The sequence below is a fragment of the Antedon bifida genome, chromosome 11 (genome assembly GCF_963402885.1).
Source record: "Antedon bifida chromosome 11, ecAntBifi1.1, whole genome shotgun sequence".
Classification (NCBI taxonomy): domain Eukaryota; kingdom Metazoa; phylum Echinodermata; class Crinoidea; order Comatulida; family Antedonidae; genus Antedon; species Antedon bifida.
In genome coordinates, this window is record NC_136236.1 from 17,692,040 (window position 1) to 17,712,804 (window position 20,765).

At 33.3% G+C, this 20,765-nt stretch overlaps 1 protein-coding gene across 1 annotated transcript; it reads right to left on the reverse strand.

Annotated features, from left to right (window-relative positions):
• Positions 1 to 560: 560 nt before the first annotated feature.
• On the reverse strand, positions 561 to 16,322 carry LOC144855402 (contactin-4-like). The gene is made up of 20 exons (XM_078713251.1): positions 16,206 to 16,322; positions 15,539 to 15,598; positions 11,632 to 11,931; positions 10,899 to 10,997; positions 10,143 to 10,355; positions 9,819 to 9,921; positions 9,323 to 9,510; positions 8,728 to 9,000; positions 8,238 to 8,531; positions 7,618 to 7,814; positions 7,043 to 7,166; positions 6,303 to 6,467; positions 5,238 to 5,390; positions 4,614 to 4,684; positions 3,984 to 4,215; positions 3,556 to 3,671; positions 3,194 to 3,380; positions 2,798 to 2,916; positions 2,255 to 2,435; positions 561 to 2,042 (listed from the first exon to the last, which is right to left on the reverse strand). The coding sequence occupies exons 2-20, from the start codon at positions 15,585 to 15,587 to the stop codon at positions 1,942 to 1,944; spliced, it is 3,165 nt and encodes a 1,054-aa protein (XP_078569377.1). The 5' UTR covers positions 15,588 to 15,598; positions 16,206 to 16,322; the 3' UTR covers positions 561 to 1,941.
• Between the last annotated feature and the right edge of the window lie 4,443 nt (positions 16,323 to 20,765).

The following is a 20,765-nucleotide window of genomic DNA, read 5'->3' on the forward strand; positions in this document are numbered from 1 at the left end:
GGCCTCGGACATTTTTAGCCTTTTTTGACATATTTTAATGTCTGTTTTTCCCTCTCAAAGTTGCTCTCAGGGCCCTTGTAAGCTCCAGGGTCTCTGGGTTTAGCCAGTGAGCGCTCATAGCAGTTAATACGCCACTGTCTGTGAATGTTTGATAATTGGTTCAACCAATTTAAAAAAATGAAAGTATATCGGTAGATAAAATATTCAAATAGTTTTATTAAAACAAGGCTTTCAATGATATTTTACAAGGAAAAAACATTCAATTATTTTTACAGTCCATGTTTTTAAAAAACGTTTATATTTCAATGTACTATTCATTTTACAACAATATCTAACAACCCATATGTACACATTATTACTAATTCTGAAAATGTATAAAAAGTGATTTTTGATCTTTGTTAAAGCTTTTTTTTTGTAAAAAATAGTATGTCAAATTATCTATACTTTACACTAGGATTAAGCTCTGTCTAATAATGTGACAACAAAATGTGATGTACCCATATATGGACATGATGATGTGATATCACTGCCATATTTGGACACATCATGTATTTTTTGTCCAAACTAGTTTAATAGTGTAGACAGAGCTTTACAATCTATAATCAATCTATAAATATAATTACTACAAGAAAATATTCCTTTGCCACTAAACCCACATACAAATTTATCTTAATCTTAAAATAAATTGTAATAAATAACTAAATCTACAAAATACTGTATAAAGATTGATATGAAAAGCAAAATAAAATAATTTAACAAATTACTTTCAGCATATATTTTTCAATACAAAACAAGGCATTTAACAAACAACTTCCAATAACAAATAAATACATACACACTACTGCAATTTAAAAAAAATCCTCTTCCCTGTAGATAGGCTTGGAAAAAAAATCTTATTATCAAAAATTAAAATACCAAGGTTTAACACTTTTTCAGTTACTAAATTATAATTCTATATAAATACAATATTGTTTTTAAAAAACAGCTGCAGTAACTTAAAACTTGTCTTTCATTATTTGTAAGAAGTTCATATTTCAATAATTCTGCATGTGTTGAGTGTACCCTGCTATATAGGTCATCCTTTAAAAAATCAAAAGCCTCATTATATATTGCATAAGAATAATAAAATATTGCAAATATCTTGTTTAAAATGGTTATTAAATTGTTCAGATAATTTAAACAATAATCATATTTGATATGGAATTTATTCTTAAATAAATATTGTTTGATACCTGATATGGCTTTTAAAATCATGAACAATTTAATTTTAAAATGTAATAATCCATATTATAAAGGAACACTATACAGTATTCAAATCTTCAATATACAATTACCTGTACAATGAAGAGTCCATCTCTGGGGGATCTTTAAATTGTAGTGAATTTAATGGAATTATAATCATGATATTAAATAATGCAAGATAAATTGTAATGTTATTTAATACTATATGTTCTGGAACAAAAAGATATATTTAATTTTGATATTTCTGATTAGGATTGCTTTGTTTTATTACAGCCAAATGATATGCAAAAATATTTCACCCTAAAAACAGTTTTGTTTTCTCTGATGATGTATTGAGATTCTATATTGTGATTGGCTGTTACCAGCTTCCCATGTGTGGTTATGCAAATTATTTCAGACATCTTAGTTTCATGGTGGTCTGAAGAATTTAGCCTTGCTGTGTTGGATTGTATTCTATAAGCAGACTAAACCACTGGTCTGCAGCTTATGGATTATATATACAGGCTACTTAGCCCTACTCAAGCCAGAATAACAAGGTATGTGATTTTAAAAATACTGTATTTTTATTAGGCTAGAATTTAATAGTAAATGCCAGGCCTTGTGGTTCTCTTTTATGAGTGTCTAGAGAAGGTAAATGCCCACTGAGGCATGGTGTTTCTTAGGCCTAGGCTCTAAGAGCATAGCCCAACCAAACCATCATTATAATAAGAGGTAGGCAAGCTGTAACACACATGCTACCAGGAATGATGAATAGAACATGGTGGTTGCTGAATTCGTTGATTGTCTAGCAGCCTGTGAATCTATAAAAATACAATCACGTAAGATTAAAATTATTATTCATTTTAATACCAATTTTATACAAATGAAACATACATTGAATTTATCAGTCAATTCATTTATAATTTAAGGTAATTAAAATTTACTGGCAAAACATTCCACATTCCTTACATATTCTTCGAAGAACAATTAAAACAATTTTCCACCAAATATTGTATCATTAAATTTAACTTACTGTTTTCAACTCTGATTGGCTCGTCCTGTCCAACACCAATCCCACCTTTGCTGTAACCCTTGACCTTTATAAGGTACACATGGTCTGGATAAAGTCGGTCAAGCATGACCTCTGTGGTTGGTACCTCTACATCTTCATAATAGGCATCATCCTCAAACGTACCTAATGGCCAGTAGCAAACCTGTAGTATAAACAATAATAATTTAGTAGAATAATTTAAAGACATTTATTTTAAGGTAAGCATAGTTGTCATCAAATTCTATTTTACATTTACAAGCAGGTGGTTGATTTGCATAAAGATCCAATTGTCATCTTTCTCTTTAAGTTTTGGAGTTTGAGCCATTTGTATAGCGCCATTGCTCATGGCGCTGTGGACTTAGATGCTACATCTTTTAACTAGATTCTTCTCTCCTATGTCATGTTAATGCTACCAATTGAGCACCCTCTCATCTGTCTACGACAGTGTATGTGTTTGCCTTGTGCTATTTTAAACATCATTATTAAAGCCTCCTTATCTAGAGTATTTTCAGTTCACATATTTACCCTATATCCTTGAAGTTTTTCCTCATTTGATGATGTTGTAATCTTGTCCCAATTGATGTTCAGTTGGTTGTACTGTTTTCCAAATGTTACTCTTACATTATCAGGCACTGTTTGTGGAGCTATTCGTTTATAGAAAATAGAATAATAGTTTGAAAAGACAAAAAATGTAATTTGGCCATATATGGACACAATGATGTCATATCACTACCATATTTGGGCATATTGTTACCATATTTGGGCACATCACCCTTTGATAGTGTAGACAGAGCTTTAGTATCTTTCTAGCTTTTCATTGTGATTTATTATTCTGTTATTAATAGCCAACCAATCTTCAATTCTAATAGTACAGTAGGTAATTACAAACTCCTTCCCAGCTACTATAACTACACTACTTACCTGACCTATATGTCCTAGCTGTTGCAATTGTGCTGCCAGGCCCTTTACCACCAGCGGTGTATGCATACACTCTAAATTGGTACTGCGTATAAGCCTCCAATTTATCAATAATGCTGACAGTTCCTGATCCAGATGTAGTGTATATACTAGCGCTTGATTCTGGTATGTCATCTGTCCAGTATGCTATCTAATAATACAAAACAAAGACATTTAATTCAATTCACTAAAATTGTATTATCTCAAACTGGGAAATTTGTTTGGTCGAGACAAGTATCAATCAGTTACTCTTTGTATAATAAAATTGAGTTGGTTATGACAGTTACAATGCATACTCATAGTAGCAATAGCATTAAATAACATACTTTGTAACCTTTGAACTGTCCCTGGACTGCCTGTGTGTTGATTGCATTCCATGACACCCTGATATTCATTGCCGATTGGACGCTCAGTCGCACTCTACCAGGTGCAGTAGACGGTGCTGGAATACAAATGTTTATCATTAGATAGAATCAATATTGTGAATATACCACCCTATATTGTGAATATACCACCCTATATTGTGAATATACCACCCTCTCTAGTAAATATACCACCCTATATTGTGAATATACCACCCTCTCTAGTAAATATACCACCCTATATTGTGAATATGCCATCCTGTATCGTAAATATACAGCCCTATATTGTATATATACAGCCCTATATTGTAAATATACCACACTCTCTAGTAAATATACCGCCCTATATTGTATATAGCACCCCCTCTTGTTTTCCTAACAAACCTTCTTACCTTCTTCATATGAGAATATATTAATGGGAGTACTCATTGGTCCTGGGCCAGGTTCATTAACAGCCTGTATCTGTACAGTGTATTCTATGAATGTTTCAACACCCTCTACTTCAAATACACCCACTGTACCATTGTTGACATTAGCAGTTTGCTGTAGGCCTTCAGATCCAACCCGAGCCCAGTATACTTTATAATATATACTTGGGGCGTTCCAGTCTTCCATACCGAGGGGCTGATGACAGAATAATACATTATATTTTTCATAAAGTAATGGAAGTAAATTTGATTACTAAAAAATATTAACTGATTTTTGCAGGAGGAATACCATAAGAAAAACTTGGGTTTGAAGAATTTTAGATCACTAGTCAGTCTTTCGAACTTTAAGGGTCTTTCACACCTGCTCTGGGCGAAGCCAGTTTGGCTTCACGCCAGATTGCGTGTATACCATTAGGGACTTCTCGTTTTCACGATGCGCTACGTGGCGCATAGCCTTGTGGAGCGTCGTGAAAACAAAACATTTATTTGCCAGAAGCCGGTGAAGTTCAATATGTTGGATGATTTTTTAGTCATACTAACTATACCTAACATTTGTTCAAATGTTATTGCATAGAATAAGTATTACTGCTTTACCTGCCATGTAATACGAAGCTGACCTTCTCTCCCGCCTCCACCACCTAGGTTACTAGGAGCTTTTGTGGGCACTGTAACAAATAAGTTTAATGTTTACTAAAGAGAACAATTATTTAATTATACATGAATATTCTACAAAATCTAACAAATTTTTCAAATTGGACTTAATTAATCAAAATTATCAATTAATTATCAAATCCACATTTTAATAATATATTCGTAATCATTTTTTAAAATACTTTCGGTCAAATCAATTCTAAAAAAATTAATAACTTGCTAATTTTGTATGTGTTCAGATGGAATATTATGCCACTAACATTTCTCAGTTTATGATGAGAAGATGTTGCATATTTATTAGGTTAATTTAGAGAACTCTGATTTTAGAGTGATTACTATGGTGTCATAAACTCTACCATGTGCAACGCTTGGCAATTAGTTGCGTTCCCAAATGTAATAATAGTATATTGTGTTTGATTGTACTTTGTAGGATTCACACGTACATCATTTAATAGTAATACAGCATAGTACAACTACCAGATTAAAAATGTTAACACTTATTTAATGTTAACACCAATTCAAAGATAACATATGGGTTGCGGAACATAGTTTTTAGAGCATTCTTACCTGCCGGCTGAGTTGTGAATTCTGGTGACGAGTCACTCGGCTCACCAGCACCAAACTTATTGACAGCTAGTACACGGAACATGTACACACTCCAAGGTGAAAGGTTAATCAAGGTCACTGAGTCTTTGTTGACATCAGCAGTAGGTGCTATATCTATAAATAGATATGATTTAATCATGATTTATGTAAACAATCTTTCATGGACCAACATTCCATCAGTATTTCTTAAAGATGTATTGTCCCTTTGACTAATTCCAAAAAAATTAAAAAAAACAGATTTCGAAAAAAGGTGGGTCATTTTGAAGTATCATAATAGTTATTAACTATCAGCAAAAAATTTTCGAAAAAAAAATCATTTAACTGAAATACAGACGTTTTTTTGTTAAAAAAATAACTCTGACTTCCAGTCAAAGTTTTCGATCAAAACATACCCCATAATGAAACGCTACTACTCTGTATGCATAATCATAAAACTTCCTCACGATCTGTGTGAAAATACCTTCTCAACCGTGACGAGTTGTAAACAATCCCAATTAGCATCATGCATAATGCGTATTCGTGGTTTGAAATCTTTGTTTACTTTCGCTCACCACGATTTTCCAGACGAAATGTAATCAAACTAATTTACCTGTTAATTACGTAAACATGTTGCTTTTGGCTCGAATTTTTGACTTAAAGTGAATAACTTTAATATTACTTTGATATGGCCAATTTAAATTTAGAATATTTTGACCTTCATTTTTTTGTGTTTCAAGGGACAATACATCTTTAAGGAAACGCATTAAAAGGAGTATGGAGTAGATACACTTTCTTGTTATACAGTGGAACCCCAACAAAGTGTCTCCTTATCACTAAATATGGGGTGTAGTGATAAATATACATTTTCCCTTGTTTTACAGGAAGCTGTTCCCATAATAAGGATGTCCCTATAGTAGTTGGCCATATTGGTAAACAAATATATTGCCCTTTGTTTGTTTTTAAAGGGAAAGTTTCCTTTTATAAAAACATAAAAATAGTTTTGTAAAATAATAAAATAGAAAAAAAAGAAAACAAATCCTAGTTTACCTCTTTGAATCTCCATCCATTCTTGTATGTGATTCGTCATAGCTTCGACTCTGTATGATGTAATGGGACTACCGCCCTCTCTACCGCTAGACCAGATTAGTGAGACGCTTGTTGCTGTAGCACTGCCATCTTGAATACGCACACCATATGGCGCCCCCGGTGGTCCTGTGATGAAAGTTATAGATAATATTCAGGGTGCGTGACAAGTAATCTCTTCTTGCAAGATCCTCTATTAATGGTATTTTTGTATTGTCTCATTATAAATTATCATTTTTTTTTATTGTATTGTTTTACCATTGATAGAAACTAATAAATGTTGAATTATTATTATTATTATTAATTACTAGTATTTAAATCATTGCTAATATTCATATTTTATAGGACTAGATTATTACATATTACAAAAGCCCACCTCAAACTTGGGAGTAATTATAATACAGGATAAGCCCACCCAACAATCATTGTAAATACAGTAGAACTCTCCTTTGTGACATTTCTATTAAGGGGACACATATGAGTAATACATTTTAAAACTACGGCCGACCTCTATTCATGGGAAAACCCCTATTAAGGGACTCTTTCCCATGAAATGAAGTATTTTACTGTATTTCAAACGCTATTGCCAACCCCTATTTAGGGTAAAACCAAATAGGTGAAAATCTGTTGGATCCCAAAGGTGTCCCTTTATACTGTAAACAGGATAAAAAAGCTTCACAATCTTGGCACTGATTGCTACCCACCTTGAACTGTGATGATGGCAGAGGCAGACACCTGGTTGATGGGTGATGTCACTACACAGGTATATTCACCTTGCTGGTACATTGTGGTATCTTTAATTACCAGGTTACCATGCACATCAATCATCTATAAAACAAAGACAACACATCAACTATTGTAAATAGTCCTGCCCTGCCCTGGTTTGCCAATATAGAAAAGAGGCTCAGGAAATGGCAACCAAGAAATAGTAAAAGAAGGACAGGAAGACAAAAAGATGAAGAGATGAAAATACATGGAACCTGGAAGAGAATGGCATTATGACAGAAGAAAATGGAAATTGCAGGACGGCCAAATGATGATGCCAATATTTTAGCTTTATCAGCACAGGCCCATTTTTGTCAATTTATAGTAGCACGTTATAATTCTACATTGCAGACTAGTCCAATATGATACAGAGATGTTCTAGGAACTTTTCGTATCTAAGCCCTCCCTCTAAAGAACATGGGCTATTGTCAGTTTATCCAGGTAAGCGGCACTCATAGACTACCAACACCACTATTGGTTTGTGTAATTTAAAGTATATCAATTTGTGTGTTACCTCTACATCCATGTTATAATGTTTAAGATCCAGTTCATCATGGTCCTCTTCCCCATCAAGATGCAATTGATTACCATTAAACAGCCATGTATATGCCAGTTCTAACGGGTCATCAACTCTAGCTTCACACTTGATGGTGTTGTCTCTGCCAGCACGTATCGTCTGGTCTGTCGGTTTCATGAAAAACTTGACCCCCTCTAAAAAAGCAGGTTTATAATTCCATCAACAAACCTTAACTAATGTAGTTAATTGAATAAATTGTTTATAGTTTATATAAAATATAGTAGAACACCAATTAAGGAGATACATTCAAGACCAAACAATTGTCCCTTAATAGGGTTGTTTCTAGTGTTAGCACATATATTGTCCCTTGTTTGTTTCACAGGAAAGTGTCCCCTTTATAGGATTGGTGTCCTAAGAAGGGGCGGGGGAAGGGGAAGTTCTATTTTATATGTATTAACAGTTCGATACAATAAAAAGAAATATTTATTGCCATGAATGTGCTTGTGTTGAGAGAAAAATGTGTTGTTTTATTTACTCCCCAAATTACATACTGTATATATTTATTTTGCAAAAGTTACTTTATAGAAGAAGTTGAGCACCAAGCATGGTGATGTTACCTTTGACCTCAATGGAGCCGGTACTGGTGTTGGTTCCAAGGTCATTGGTAGCTACACAACGATACCTGCCACCGTCACCAGAATGCACATCCATAATCATCAGGTCACCAGAGTTATCATCCACAAAGAATTTATTATTCGTTGTAATGTCGTCCCACTGATTTGTGGCGCCCTCTCGTTGCCAAACAATCCTTGCCTTTGGTGCAGCCTCGGGCCGGCAACTCAAAGTGGCGTTCTGTCCGAGAGCAGCTGGTTGTGCAACATTTACAGAAATGTAGAAAATCGGAGCAAAAGCTGTAATTAAATGAAGAAAAAACTTTATATGAAGAAATCAATCAATTTTCAATTCTCACTGTACTGGCCCACTGGGCTACTGTATCTGTATATTTTTCTAGCCCACATACTGTGTTTATAATACCATCATCTAGGCAATGAAGAATGTGGTTTTAAATAACTAAAGAAAAAACAAATATATAAAATAAGTACTCACCCCTAACATTGAGTTGGGCTGTTGAAATAATCATTCCAAACTCATTGCTAGCCTCGCATTGAAACATAGCATCATCTTCCTCCTGAAGGTCACTGATGGTCAATGTCTTCTGACCATTACTGACCAGGTACTTTGCACTACTTTGAACTTGCACACCATTCCGATACCAAGTGTATACAATAGGCTCTGTAGATTCTGCTACACACGTCCAAATCACCTCTCCACCAATATCGCCATTCTTGTCTTCAATTTCGTCGACCCACTCTGGCTTAGCTGCGTGACAGAGAAAAATATATTATTAGATTTTTTACAATGGAAACTTTGTTGAGGATTAGCTTCCATGTTTGTGGCACAATAAGAGAAGATGTAGATGGGATAAATGTTGGTGTAACTAACTTATTATATGCCAGGCCTAGTCTTTTGAGGCGTGGGAGTGTGATTACTCGCATAACACTCCTAAAATAGCTTTGAGGTGTGCAATTTAAATCACACTTAAATTTGGTAAGGTATTAATGGGTAACTTCTTTTAGACGGTCTTTCTGATAAAGCCAGTTTTAGCCTCAGAACACCAGTAATTATTTCAGCAAGAACTTACATCTGACATTAACTGTGCCTTCATTACTGATGCCACTCTGCACTGAGTTAGAGGCAGTACATCTATATGTTCCTGCATCTTCTATTGCAATATTCGGGATGACAAGCTCCTGGCTGTAATCCGTCTGGAAGGATCCACTAGGCAGACTTCCTCCATCAGTCCTTGTCCATGACAGTGCTGGAGTGGGCCTAAAAACAAACATGTTTTGCTATTATAGTAGAACCCCTATTAAGGGGACACCTTCAGGACCCATTAAAGTGTCCCCTGAATAGAAAAGTTGGTCGTAGTGCTGAAACATATATTTCCCCTCTGCTTCATAGTAAAATGTTAATAGGAATGTCCCCTGAATGGGGGTTGGTTTTAATTTAGTGCTAACATATATATTTTTCCTTTGTGTTATGGGAAACCTCCCCTGAATGGGGGTTGGTTTTAGTGTTAAAACATATATATACTACTGTATATATGCAGTTCTTTTGGTTTTTGAAGTTGTACTAACCTGCCACTGAAGAAACACTGTAAGGTCACCGTATCCCCCACCAGTACATCTTGGGTACCAATAAGTTGTTCCACCTGTGGGGCGTAATTTAGGTCCCTAGATGCTGATTGTAAAAAGAGTTTTTAATTATTTACTACAGCATGAAATAAACTGGGGTTCTCTACTGGCCATTATGGCATATCTGCATATTGACTATACCCCCCATCTCCCTCTTTCTCTCTCTCTCTCAACATCGTCACAGTACAGTATCATATCACAGTGTCATTACTGCTAATTTGCTGTAGAAATAATAAAATGTATTGTTTATTTTTTCTAGGCCCTTACCTGAAACTTGTAGTGGCCTTTTAGGCCCACCATACTTGTTTGATGCCCCACTAGGATTTTCGTATGAATTGCGAATTTCGCAAACGTAATCTCCTGTATCACCATTAGCCCCTGTCAATGTGTTGGCAAAGTAAAGATATCCATCTTTACCCACTCGTATGCGACGATCTCCAGATATATACCGGTCGTCTTTCATCCAGCTGTATTCAAGACCTGTACACAAAATGTCATTCTCAATTAGATAGAGTTCTGATGGACTTATGGATAGACTATTATCACTGAGGAGGAATGCTCTTCCTGGCGTGCCAGTCTAATAACATATTTGTCTAAAAAAATCAATTTAAATATCAGTGGTTAGAATATTTTCACACTAAGGATAACCAGGAAGTCCTTAAGACTTTTTTCAGGTGGGGTCCTTCTGGTAGTGAATTGGGAAGTACACCGGGAGACTTTTCAAAGAGTGTACTGCATTTTTTAACATTCACATAAGCCACGTTGCACACGGGACCAACGGGTTAACGTCTCATCCGAAAGATGGTGCGCGATCTACATGTATTCTAACCCGCCAGTTGGAACACACAGAGAGCGATGATGTGATTCGAACTGTGTACCAAAGGAAACCTATGGTCTTTTACAGTTCAGCACACAACACAGTGACTACCACCAGTTTAACCGACTACACTGTCACTTAAAACAAAAATATAATAATAAAAAAATCAAGAAAGAAAAATTAAGAAATAAATGATTTATCATTACCAGGATAGTTATCAGGAGCATCACAATTTAATGATGTGCTTCTGAATTCATTTACTGTTACTGTTGGTTGATCATTCAGACTTGGAAAAAGGTCCACAACTATTTAATAAAAAAAGAAACAAAACAAATTCATTTACATTTAATCAATATTTGTTATTGCTATACACTAGAATATTTATATACTGACAAGATATACACTTAACAGAACATTGTACAAAGGAACATTAAACCTGTATACAGATTACAGCTAATGCTGCACGTAATTGCGTCCAGTCTAGTGTGGAAAATTCATCGTTAAGTAATTGATATCGCAATTTTCACTCATTACGATTGTGTAATACAATTAATTGTGTATACAGTATGTCTTCATATCACTCCTACTATGGAGGAAATATACAGAAGGAGATGCTATATACTTCCTCTATGCTCCTATGGAATATTATCGCAACATATCCAAGCACATTCCACTCTGATTGGTTGATTTAGTTCAAATGAACCAATCAGTATACTCTTTTATAATGTCGTCATTTTGTTAAACAAAAAAACATTTTGGTCATATACTTTACAGTAGATACACAGAATATTTTTATTTAGTAAGCTAGTGTACGATATTTTGCTGATGCTCATTCTAAAAAAAAAAATGCCTTGGTTGAATAAGTGCCCCTTTGAAGGCCTATAAGTTCATAAACATAGAGCAATTATAGTGTGCATGTACGGTAATAAGCCTACTTACATGTAAATGTTAGTTCAGCAGGCCTACTGAACACTGTGCCAACCGCATTTGATACCCAACACTGGTACATCCCTGCATCTCTCGTTCTCTCTGCATTGGTAATGCGCAGTTGGCCACCACTTATGGAGATATCAGAGTTACTGTCTGTAATAACGGCACCGTTGAAACGCCACTCGTACACTAATTCTCCATCCCCTTCAGCGGTACATCCAAAGTTGGCCGTGTCCATACCAATGTCCGCGTCCACTATTTGATCTCTGGGCTCAATGACAATCTTTGGTCCTTTCATCTCATCCATTTCTTAAAAAGACAACAAATAATTTATCAATTTTATTTTTGGTTGCAAGATGTAAAATTTGAATTAAACTGAATTTAATTTAACTTTTATTCATATTCTATACTTGGGTTTTACTTAGGTTTTACTTACAAACTAGTTTTTATGGATAGATATGTGGTCACGGAAGATGCCTTTCAACTTTAGAGGCAATTCGGACCAGGATCACAATTCTAGACCAATTTTTATTATTATTTTAATAATTTTAGGCCACACGTCAAAACCTGGCGGAGGTTGCAACTTTCTGATTACGATTATTTAATTGCCTGTTTTATAATTATTGGCTAGGACAACATAATGTACAGATTATCACTGATTTATTTATATTTATGACAATAAAATACACTGTATGATCATTCTTGCTTGGTGATTGAATTCCATAAAAATATTGATGCTAAATTACACCTGTTAAGTGTTATAAAAGCTGTATAGTATTAAAATTGCCTTTTAAATATTTGAAAGTGAATTACTCAAATTTCATTTTATAAAACTACTAGAACCTTTCACAATAGTTTGTCCGTTAGGTCATCTAGTGTTCTATTGTATTTTTCAGAGCTGAGACACTATAAATGTGCAATTGTCATTGTTCAGTTTTTATGCATCAATAGTTCCCTGTACGTAGTCACCTTTGTGAGCAGTACAATGGAAAGCCTAGGCTTGTTGTACACTATTGACAAGATCACACCATACAGTTTTGTCTGCCCTAGTTGTTGATTTTTTTAAACATGTATAAACTGATGAAATGGGGCCTACTCATTGTTTTTAGAATGAAAATTATTAAATGAGGCTATTTTTCGAATTTATGATAATAAATGATGCTAAAACTACGATATCAACAGATTATATAACCAGTACCAGCGTAAAATAATATTTATTTAAATATTATCAAAATGATGACAAATTATGGAAGAAACAATCATCAGAAACAAAACGAATACAGCTACGTAAATTTCAGATTAGATCAAAAGGCCAACCAAGGTTTGTTTGGCCCACTAAATGGTCAATGGGAAACATGACATCATCACCTTTTAGCCCACCTAGGGGTATAAAACTGCCCTCAAATTTGTAGATAATAAATAAGTGTAATTTTCACGCAGCATTTTGATCTTCCAAAGTAAGCCCATTTTTAAGTTACTCAGTATAGTATACACCCATTCACAAATTTAATAAATATATTAATCTCTGGTACTATAACTATAAAATCTAGTAAAAATACATCCAATGTTAAAAAGATTAAAACCTTCTCATTAAACACGTTATTGTTAGTATATTTCGCAGAATAAACAAAATCACTGTACTACATAGACATTCAAAATTACAATCTGTACTATGAATAATCGATAGACGCCGTGAAATCAATGATATAACACACTATCACAACATCAAGCAGCGTATCACACTTGGGAAATGACAACACATATTGCATATTATCATGCAAAAACCAATTTCCAATGTAACATCTTTATCTCAATAATTCGGACTACGGTATGTTGTGCCTAGCATACTCGGATAAAACGACAATAGCCTGTGTTTTGTCAAGGGATAGCCATGATATAAAAAGATAAGTTATTGAAAATCCCTCTACAATCAATGCGCTTATAATATTTCCATTTTCCAAAAAATAAAAAATTAATACCTTTTACTTAAAACATTCAAAACATGAATAAATATCAAATAATTATGTTAAAAGTTAAAATTACATTTCACAAATAAATATAGTAGTATACAAATGAATTATTTCAATGTGGGACAGTGGGAAGCGGCACTCATTGACTACCATTTTTTAAGAACAATTTGCGATATAATTTTATTACATTATCTACCATAAAGCATTTTACTGTAAATGTAATCTTAATTTTAAAATGTAAATAAATCTTCATCAAACCAGTATGAATAAATTTACTTTTATTGTTTGTAGCTTCTTCTCTTAAAAATTATTATCAAACCATTTTTTTTTTATCTATACTGTACTTTATGCAAGTGTACATAACATTTAAAAAGTCATTCAAATCATAAATGTGAATAAATCTTAACTGAAACATAATTCTTATTTATTATGTTTTTAATCATTTTCATTGCCAATATCATATTTTTATATATCACAGAAATATAAAAAAATCATATTCTTTTAAATTCTAAAATAATATTTCTTAAGTAGAATTCTGACGAGGATTTGCATTTTTTTTTCAACCATTATCAATACATTAATATTTTATATATTATTTTATAGTAACAGACACAATATGACTGTGTGTTAGCTGTATAAATTAAAATCAAATTATTATTTAAATATTTGTTTTAATTACTTTCTTTTTCTTTAATCAGCACTTATTTCAAAATTAAATGTTATGTACTCATTCTATTTTCTATTTTTAATATTTTGACAAAATTACATCAAATCTTGCATTTGATTACTACAGCATGGAGTAATTAACAATAATAATTATTATTCCATAATTACAGGTGTTGTTTTATGCAAATTAGCTAAGAAAGCATGTTTAATTATTATATAGTCTGGATCATAAAGTCTAAGTACTCCAAGGAATGACATGGGGAAGGCTAATTATTCAGGCTAATTATTCAGGCTATGATGTAATCCACTTGTATTATTATGCTAATGAGTTAAGCTACAACTACATGATGTTAGTAGACAGAACAAGGGAGGTTTGAGGCATGCATGAGGCCATTGACTGTGACAAGCTAATTAGGCCCATGTGTAATATACTACAAACACTATGGAACCATGATGGAACTAACAACAGCTAATAATAACCATATTTATTCAAGGAAACCAATCTAATGTAAAGTTAAGTTTCATACTGAATTCATAAACAAAATCAGGCAAAATGCTGAAGGTAATAGTTTATTAAGAATTCACATTTTGTTGTACTGCAGGCTGTCTTAGGTAATACATTGTATAGGGAAAGTAGCTTTAAGATATTTGTTTTATGTACACTAAGTTGGGAGTATAGCATAACTAATTTATAGTCCTAATTAATACAAACAAGTTTCTCCTCCAATTAAAGACCATTTTGGCCCAGTGTTTTTCTACCTCTTGGACTATATATTGTGTAGGGGAAAATAGGTTTATAAGATATTTGTTATTTCTACTAAACTTCTAACTTGATACTATAAATTATAGGCCTAATACCTCCAATTAAAGACCATTGTAATACTAAGCCCATGATTTATGATAGTGTTTTTCTACCTATCAATTTTAGACAGGCATGTTTTGATTTACCAGTACCTATAATTAAAGACCAAGATTGTCTTCAGCACTGACCACAGTGAGTAATTAAGAAATTTAATTAGATACCCCACAGAACATGGGCACCTACAGTAACGTTTGCAAAAAATGTTATCGTTTTATAGTATGATCATTTTGCTGTATCTCAAATATTTAATGTCCTATGTCCGATCCTGGCTACAGCTCTGGATATTGTATCCACAAAAAGAACAGAAATTTTAATGGTATATTAGTGTATATTCTACGCGAATACATTTATTTGTGTACAGTGTAAAATAATATATTATTAAATATTCAAATGTTGTTCAAATAAATACAGTACTTACGAGCTGAAGCCACAGCAAACAAAAACAAATAGATTATTGTTGTCTTCATTCTGACAGTACCTGGAAAAAAATCAAATTAATTTATTGTATAAATTACAGACCATGGCCCATGCAAAATAAGGTACCATTCATTTAAGTTTAGGCCACTAAATCTAGGCCTATGCTAACTAAGAAGTAGGTCTAGGCCTAGGCTTGTAGGGCTATATCCTAGCCTAGGCCCTGCCTTTTAGGCTAACCTAGTAGTACTAGGCCTAGGGCCTAGTAGGCTAGGCCTATTAGGTAGCCTATACTACTAGCCTAATAATAGGTCTAATAAGTAATACTAATAGTAATACTAGCCTAGGCAGGCCTATAGGCCTAGGCCTATACATATCTAAAAATAAAACGGGCCAGCCAGGGCTTAGGTAGAGGAATCTGAGCAGGTAAGGCTAGTAGTAATTAAGTAAGTAGCTACATAATCCTACAGTACTCGCTGTAGGATAGATTATACCTAACCTAGCTAAATCAGTATAAGTAGGCTCTAGGCCTAGGCCTATATAGCCCTTGGCACCCTAGTTGAGGTAGCCTAAACTAAACCATTTCTCTAGCCTAGCTAACTCGCCGAATAATTACACACACAAGGCGAAAAAAAACATTATAGCGACTATTAATAACAAAGCTTACATACCTAAATACACACTAATACACCTATGAATGTTTAAAAAACCGACAGGAAAATATATAAATAGAAATTTTATTCGGAAAAAGTGCAACAAAACAGACGCATCTTGTTACTTCCTCTTTTGTCTCGCATGATTGCGTTCTCTGTTTGGTACCAACATTTTTAAATGAATATAGAGGGCGAACTACCATTTTTTCTTATGTCATATCATAATTATTTCATTAATAAAATATTTACGAGCCTATTATTTATTAATACAGACAGTATTGGAATCAAACAATTAAGACAGAGAAGAATTTCCTCTTCGTGAATATCACCCAAATGTTGCTAATTGTATAAAAATCATATTATTAAGATAATATAAAAACAAACAAGTCATACATAACTGTATTTGTTTGCTGAAATATGCACATCAAACTTATTAGTGGACTCGCTGACCTCTCAATAAATGTAATTATATTTTTCTTCTATTCTCTGACTTCTCGTGGTACGTTCTAACAAGGCCTTCCAGCGCAATGAATTAGTCGACTGTTGCAACTTGTAGTTTAAAAAATATTATTAGAAAATGTGTAATTTTACAAGCGTCTTGTCATGTAAGAGGTAACACTAAATTATTTTCTACATCATTTTCTCACAATACTTAATAAAGTATCATGACTATTTAGTAGTAGAGTAAAATTAGTATTTATTAATTTATTTCCTTTTCATAAATATTGGACAAAGATAATACCACACCCATCAAGAATGATTACCTCAGAGAGGATTTTCGGATAATTTTTCGACATTCTAATTTTCGTTTTCTGTTATTAAGTTTCCAATTTACTTGTTTATCAATCAATATTATTTTTACTTTACCGCCAATTCTGACGGCCACCACAATGTTTCTCGTGTATTTTGTGATCACTTTTACAGTGGACAGTAATATAATAAATGTAAACAAAACTTTGCAGGATATATGGCTACGTATCTATCTATTTATGACCCATATTCCAGATATTGTAAAAACTGGATCACCTGAAAAAAGTATAGGAACACATAACAGTATATTTCTACCAGTCGTTCGACTTTATTTACGCCTGTCAATTACTAAAATATTAAAATTATCTTACCAAAAAGTTTTACCCTGGTATTTAAACCCCGCCCACTCCTGCCTAGCAAACAGTCAGCTAACCAGTGACCATGCCGCACACGGTTTGACTGGTACAGTAGAATTTATCGAAATGCTATATTTTATATAAAAGATCTTATCTCTATGACTTATAATTAAACATGTAGTGTCCTCCAAAAACATGAAAAATGACGATTAATTAAATCAGACTTTGAATATGTTATGTTGTAGTTTTAATAAAGTTATTCACTTCAGTAGAAAAAAATCGAAAAAAAAAGTTTTTCACTTATAAAATGAAAAAAATAAATGGTTAAATTCAACCAAAAACCCATTGGTTGGCAGCTAATTTGACAATTTTTTTGCTTTAAGTTTTTTCAGGTAAATACATTTTTTTTCGATCCAATTTTTGGTCAAAGTGGATAACTATTATTATTAAATACCATTAAATGGCATATTCAACAAAAATGTTGTTAAGAATTATTTTTTCAGGGGGACAATATACTTTTAAGTGCGGGGCCAATACGATTTAAATCAAATAAATCTGCTGCCCCCTATGTCATACCAATACCATTTCTATTGGTCAGCAGTGTAGCATTCTATTCATTATATTAGACGAGAACTATTATTATTTATTAGTTGAACACTTTCATACTTTCAATTTAAATATTTGCCGTATATCAAAATATACATTCTTTTAAATGTTTGTGACGTAAATAATTTCACTTAAAAATGGAATAATCCCAAGCGCAAAATCGCAAGAGGGCGTACAATAAAAGTATTTCTTCTCTATGGCATATTGGTATATATAAACTTCCACTAAAATATAACAAAATTTCACCACAACACATTCACATTATACATAAGACATAAATGTAAAACCATGTTGTAACATAAGGAGAGAACATAATCACATACATACGGTAATGTATATAGACGAGGAAAGCATGCGGTACTCTATAATGTTTCCAATAGACCCAACAAAATTAATAAATTAACATAATACATTACGTATGATGCGCTATATGTGATATATGTGGCACTGTACTCTGTACATAATTTGCTATGCTGAAAAAATGACGTCGTATTATGTGGAGATACATGATTATATTGGGTTCTATAGGCCAAATTAATACAAATATCTACGTTTAAACGTTTGGACACAAATTAATAGTGTCTCTTTGTGATGATGTCACCGATGATTACTTTCACAAAATTCAAACAACTTCAAAATGGTGTAATTTGGTACATTATAATCCCATATGACAAGATGATCGTATTTTGTTTATTTTATCGTCGTCTTATTAAATCCCTAATTCATCCTTCTCCCGAGATAACATGCGAATGTTTATTCGTGTCAAATCAGTTTATTTTGCTTACACGGCTAGCTGTGTTATTAATACTGCGGGATGATCCACGGTGTCTTTGACAAAGCATGCCGAACAATGTGCAATCCGATAGGCATTTGATTTGCGTGCGCTATGCGTATATAGGAATTATATAAAAGACAAGGAAAGGTAAAACACCATACTATTTTGCACATTCTAATCCACCATACAACACTGTTTGTCGGGATGTATGTTTTTTTTTTGGCAGAAATCAACCAATACTTTAAAAAAAAAGAAGAAAGGATGATCTTTGGTCTATTAAAGGCCTTAAATTTAAGTTTTTAGTAAATATTTTCAAATTTTAATGCCGAAAAAATGAAACAAGTTCTTAAGCTCTTAGTTAGCCAGAATGACAGATACATTCGCACGCTAAATTACAAGAGGTATTGAATGATGTCCTAAAATTCCCCAGACAATAACTAAATACTCATGTAGTAAATAATAAGGGACGGTAGGCCTACTTGAAATCCCATTCCCCCTGGAATTGCGGTTAAATCTCCTTAAGAAATGAAGACTACCATCCATTACCGCGCCTTGGTAAAATTCCTGGCGCCAATTCTAATTTTTATTTAATAATTACATAATCAAATATTTACCATACAACCCTGTTTATTCAAAGTCACCGACGGATGATATTTGACGACACCATCTTTGTCGGTGAAAAGAAATGTCAAAACGTCATGATGTAGCATGGCGAGAATTATCAAAGGTATTGCAGTTAATGAAGCGGCTTAACCCTTTGATGTGATACTGACTAATATAATTACTCATCTTCATTAGTAATTCGCTCTATTAGTCTCTATTGTGCCCCTGATATCAAGAGACACCGCAGTGGACTTCAAGATGTGAGATTGATAAACAAACCAGCCTTACTGTCACCTCTACCAGTTTCTTCGAATCGCAGTACTATGTCATCTTATTAAAATTAACCATGTGTTAAGAGTAATTTGTTATGTGTTTAAGACGGTTATTGAAAAAAACCAATGACATGTTAAACAGTAGATATTGATGATATAATACAATAATATGTAAAAATATGCCTATATATATAGCCAAGGTCAGTAAGTATTTTTATACTGTAGTGTTCTTAAATTTATTCAAAGATGTCCCTGAAATAAAGTATTAAGAGAAAACCGTCAAGAAATCCACAAAAGAAAAAGGACGTTAATAAGCGAAAACTTTGTCGAACTTTGTACCTGATTGTTAAAGATGTATTGTCCTCCTGAAAATATTTTTTTACATTTTTTTAATTATGCCATTTTAATGTCACATAGTATAGTTATTCTCTTATACGAAAAATTGGATCGGAAAAAAAAATTATGTACCTGAAAAAACTGTAATTTAAAGAAAAAAATAGTCAAATTGGCTGCCAGCCAGCCAATTGGTTTTTTTTGTCTTATCAACTGAACACATTACTTTTGGGGGAAGGGGGATTATACGGAGGCGATTAACTTTATTAAAACTACAAAATGACCCATTCAAAGTATGATTTTATTAATTTTCACTTTTCATGTTCTTGGGGGACAATACATCTTTAAGTTTATGCTCAGTTTGCAGTGTAAAACGTTTGCTTTTCTTAAGATCAATACCGCCCTCAAGGAGGAGAGAGATACTTTACAACATCATGTTCTACTTTTTCGTACACAATCGTATACTATAGCATTCGTTAATGTTTTGTTTATTGTTATGCTACATGTCCAGTTAATCTGTTTATTATTCTCAATCTACGTGTTTATTTGTGTGTGTAAATGTATCCCTGTTGCCATCATACTGTATACAACCTGATGCCGTTATTTATATTGTGTTGCATCTGTAATGGGAAATATCGTTTTCATTTAGTGAACATGTTACCATATTTATCTGAATTTGAAATGCGTGTTGATAGAATTTAAAGTGACTTCATGTCGGTCATTGACCTGGGAATGATCCATGTATTTAAAAGACTATCAGGATATTGGCATGGGAAAGATAAATGGGGTCTATTGAGCCCCGGGGCAGCCCTTGTTTCCTTTTTTTCTTTCGACAAATGTCGAGTCGAGTGGAGGTGCCGTTTCCTTATATCCGTGTATGGCA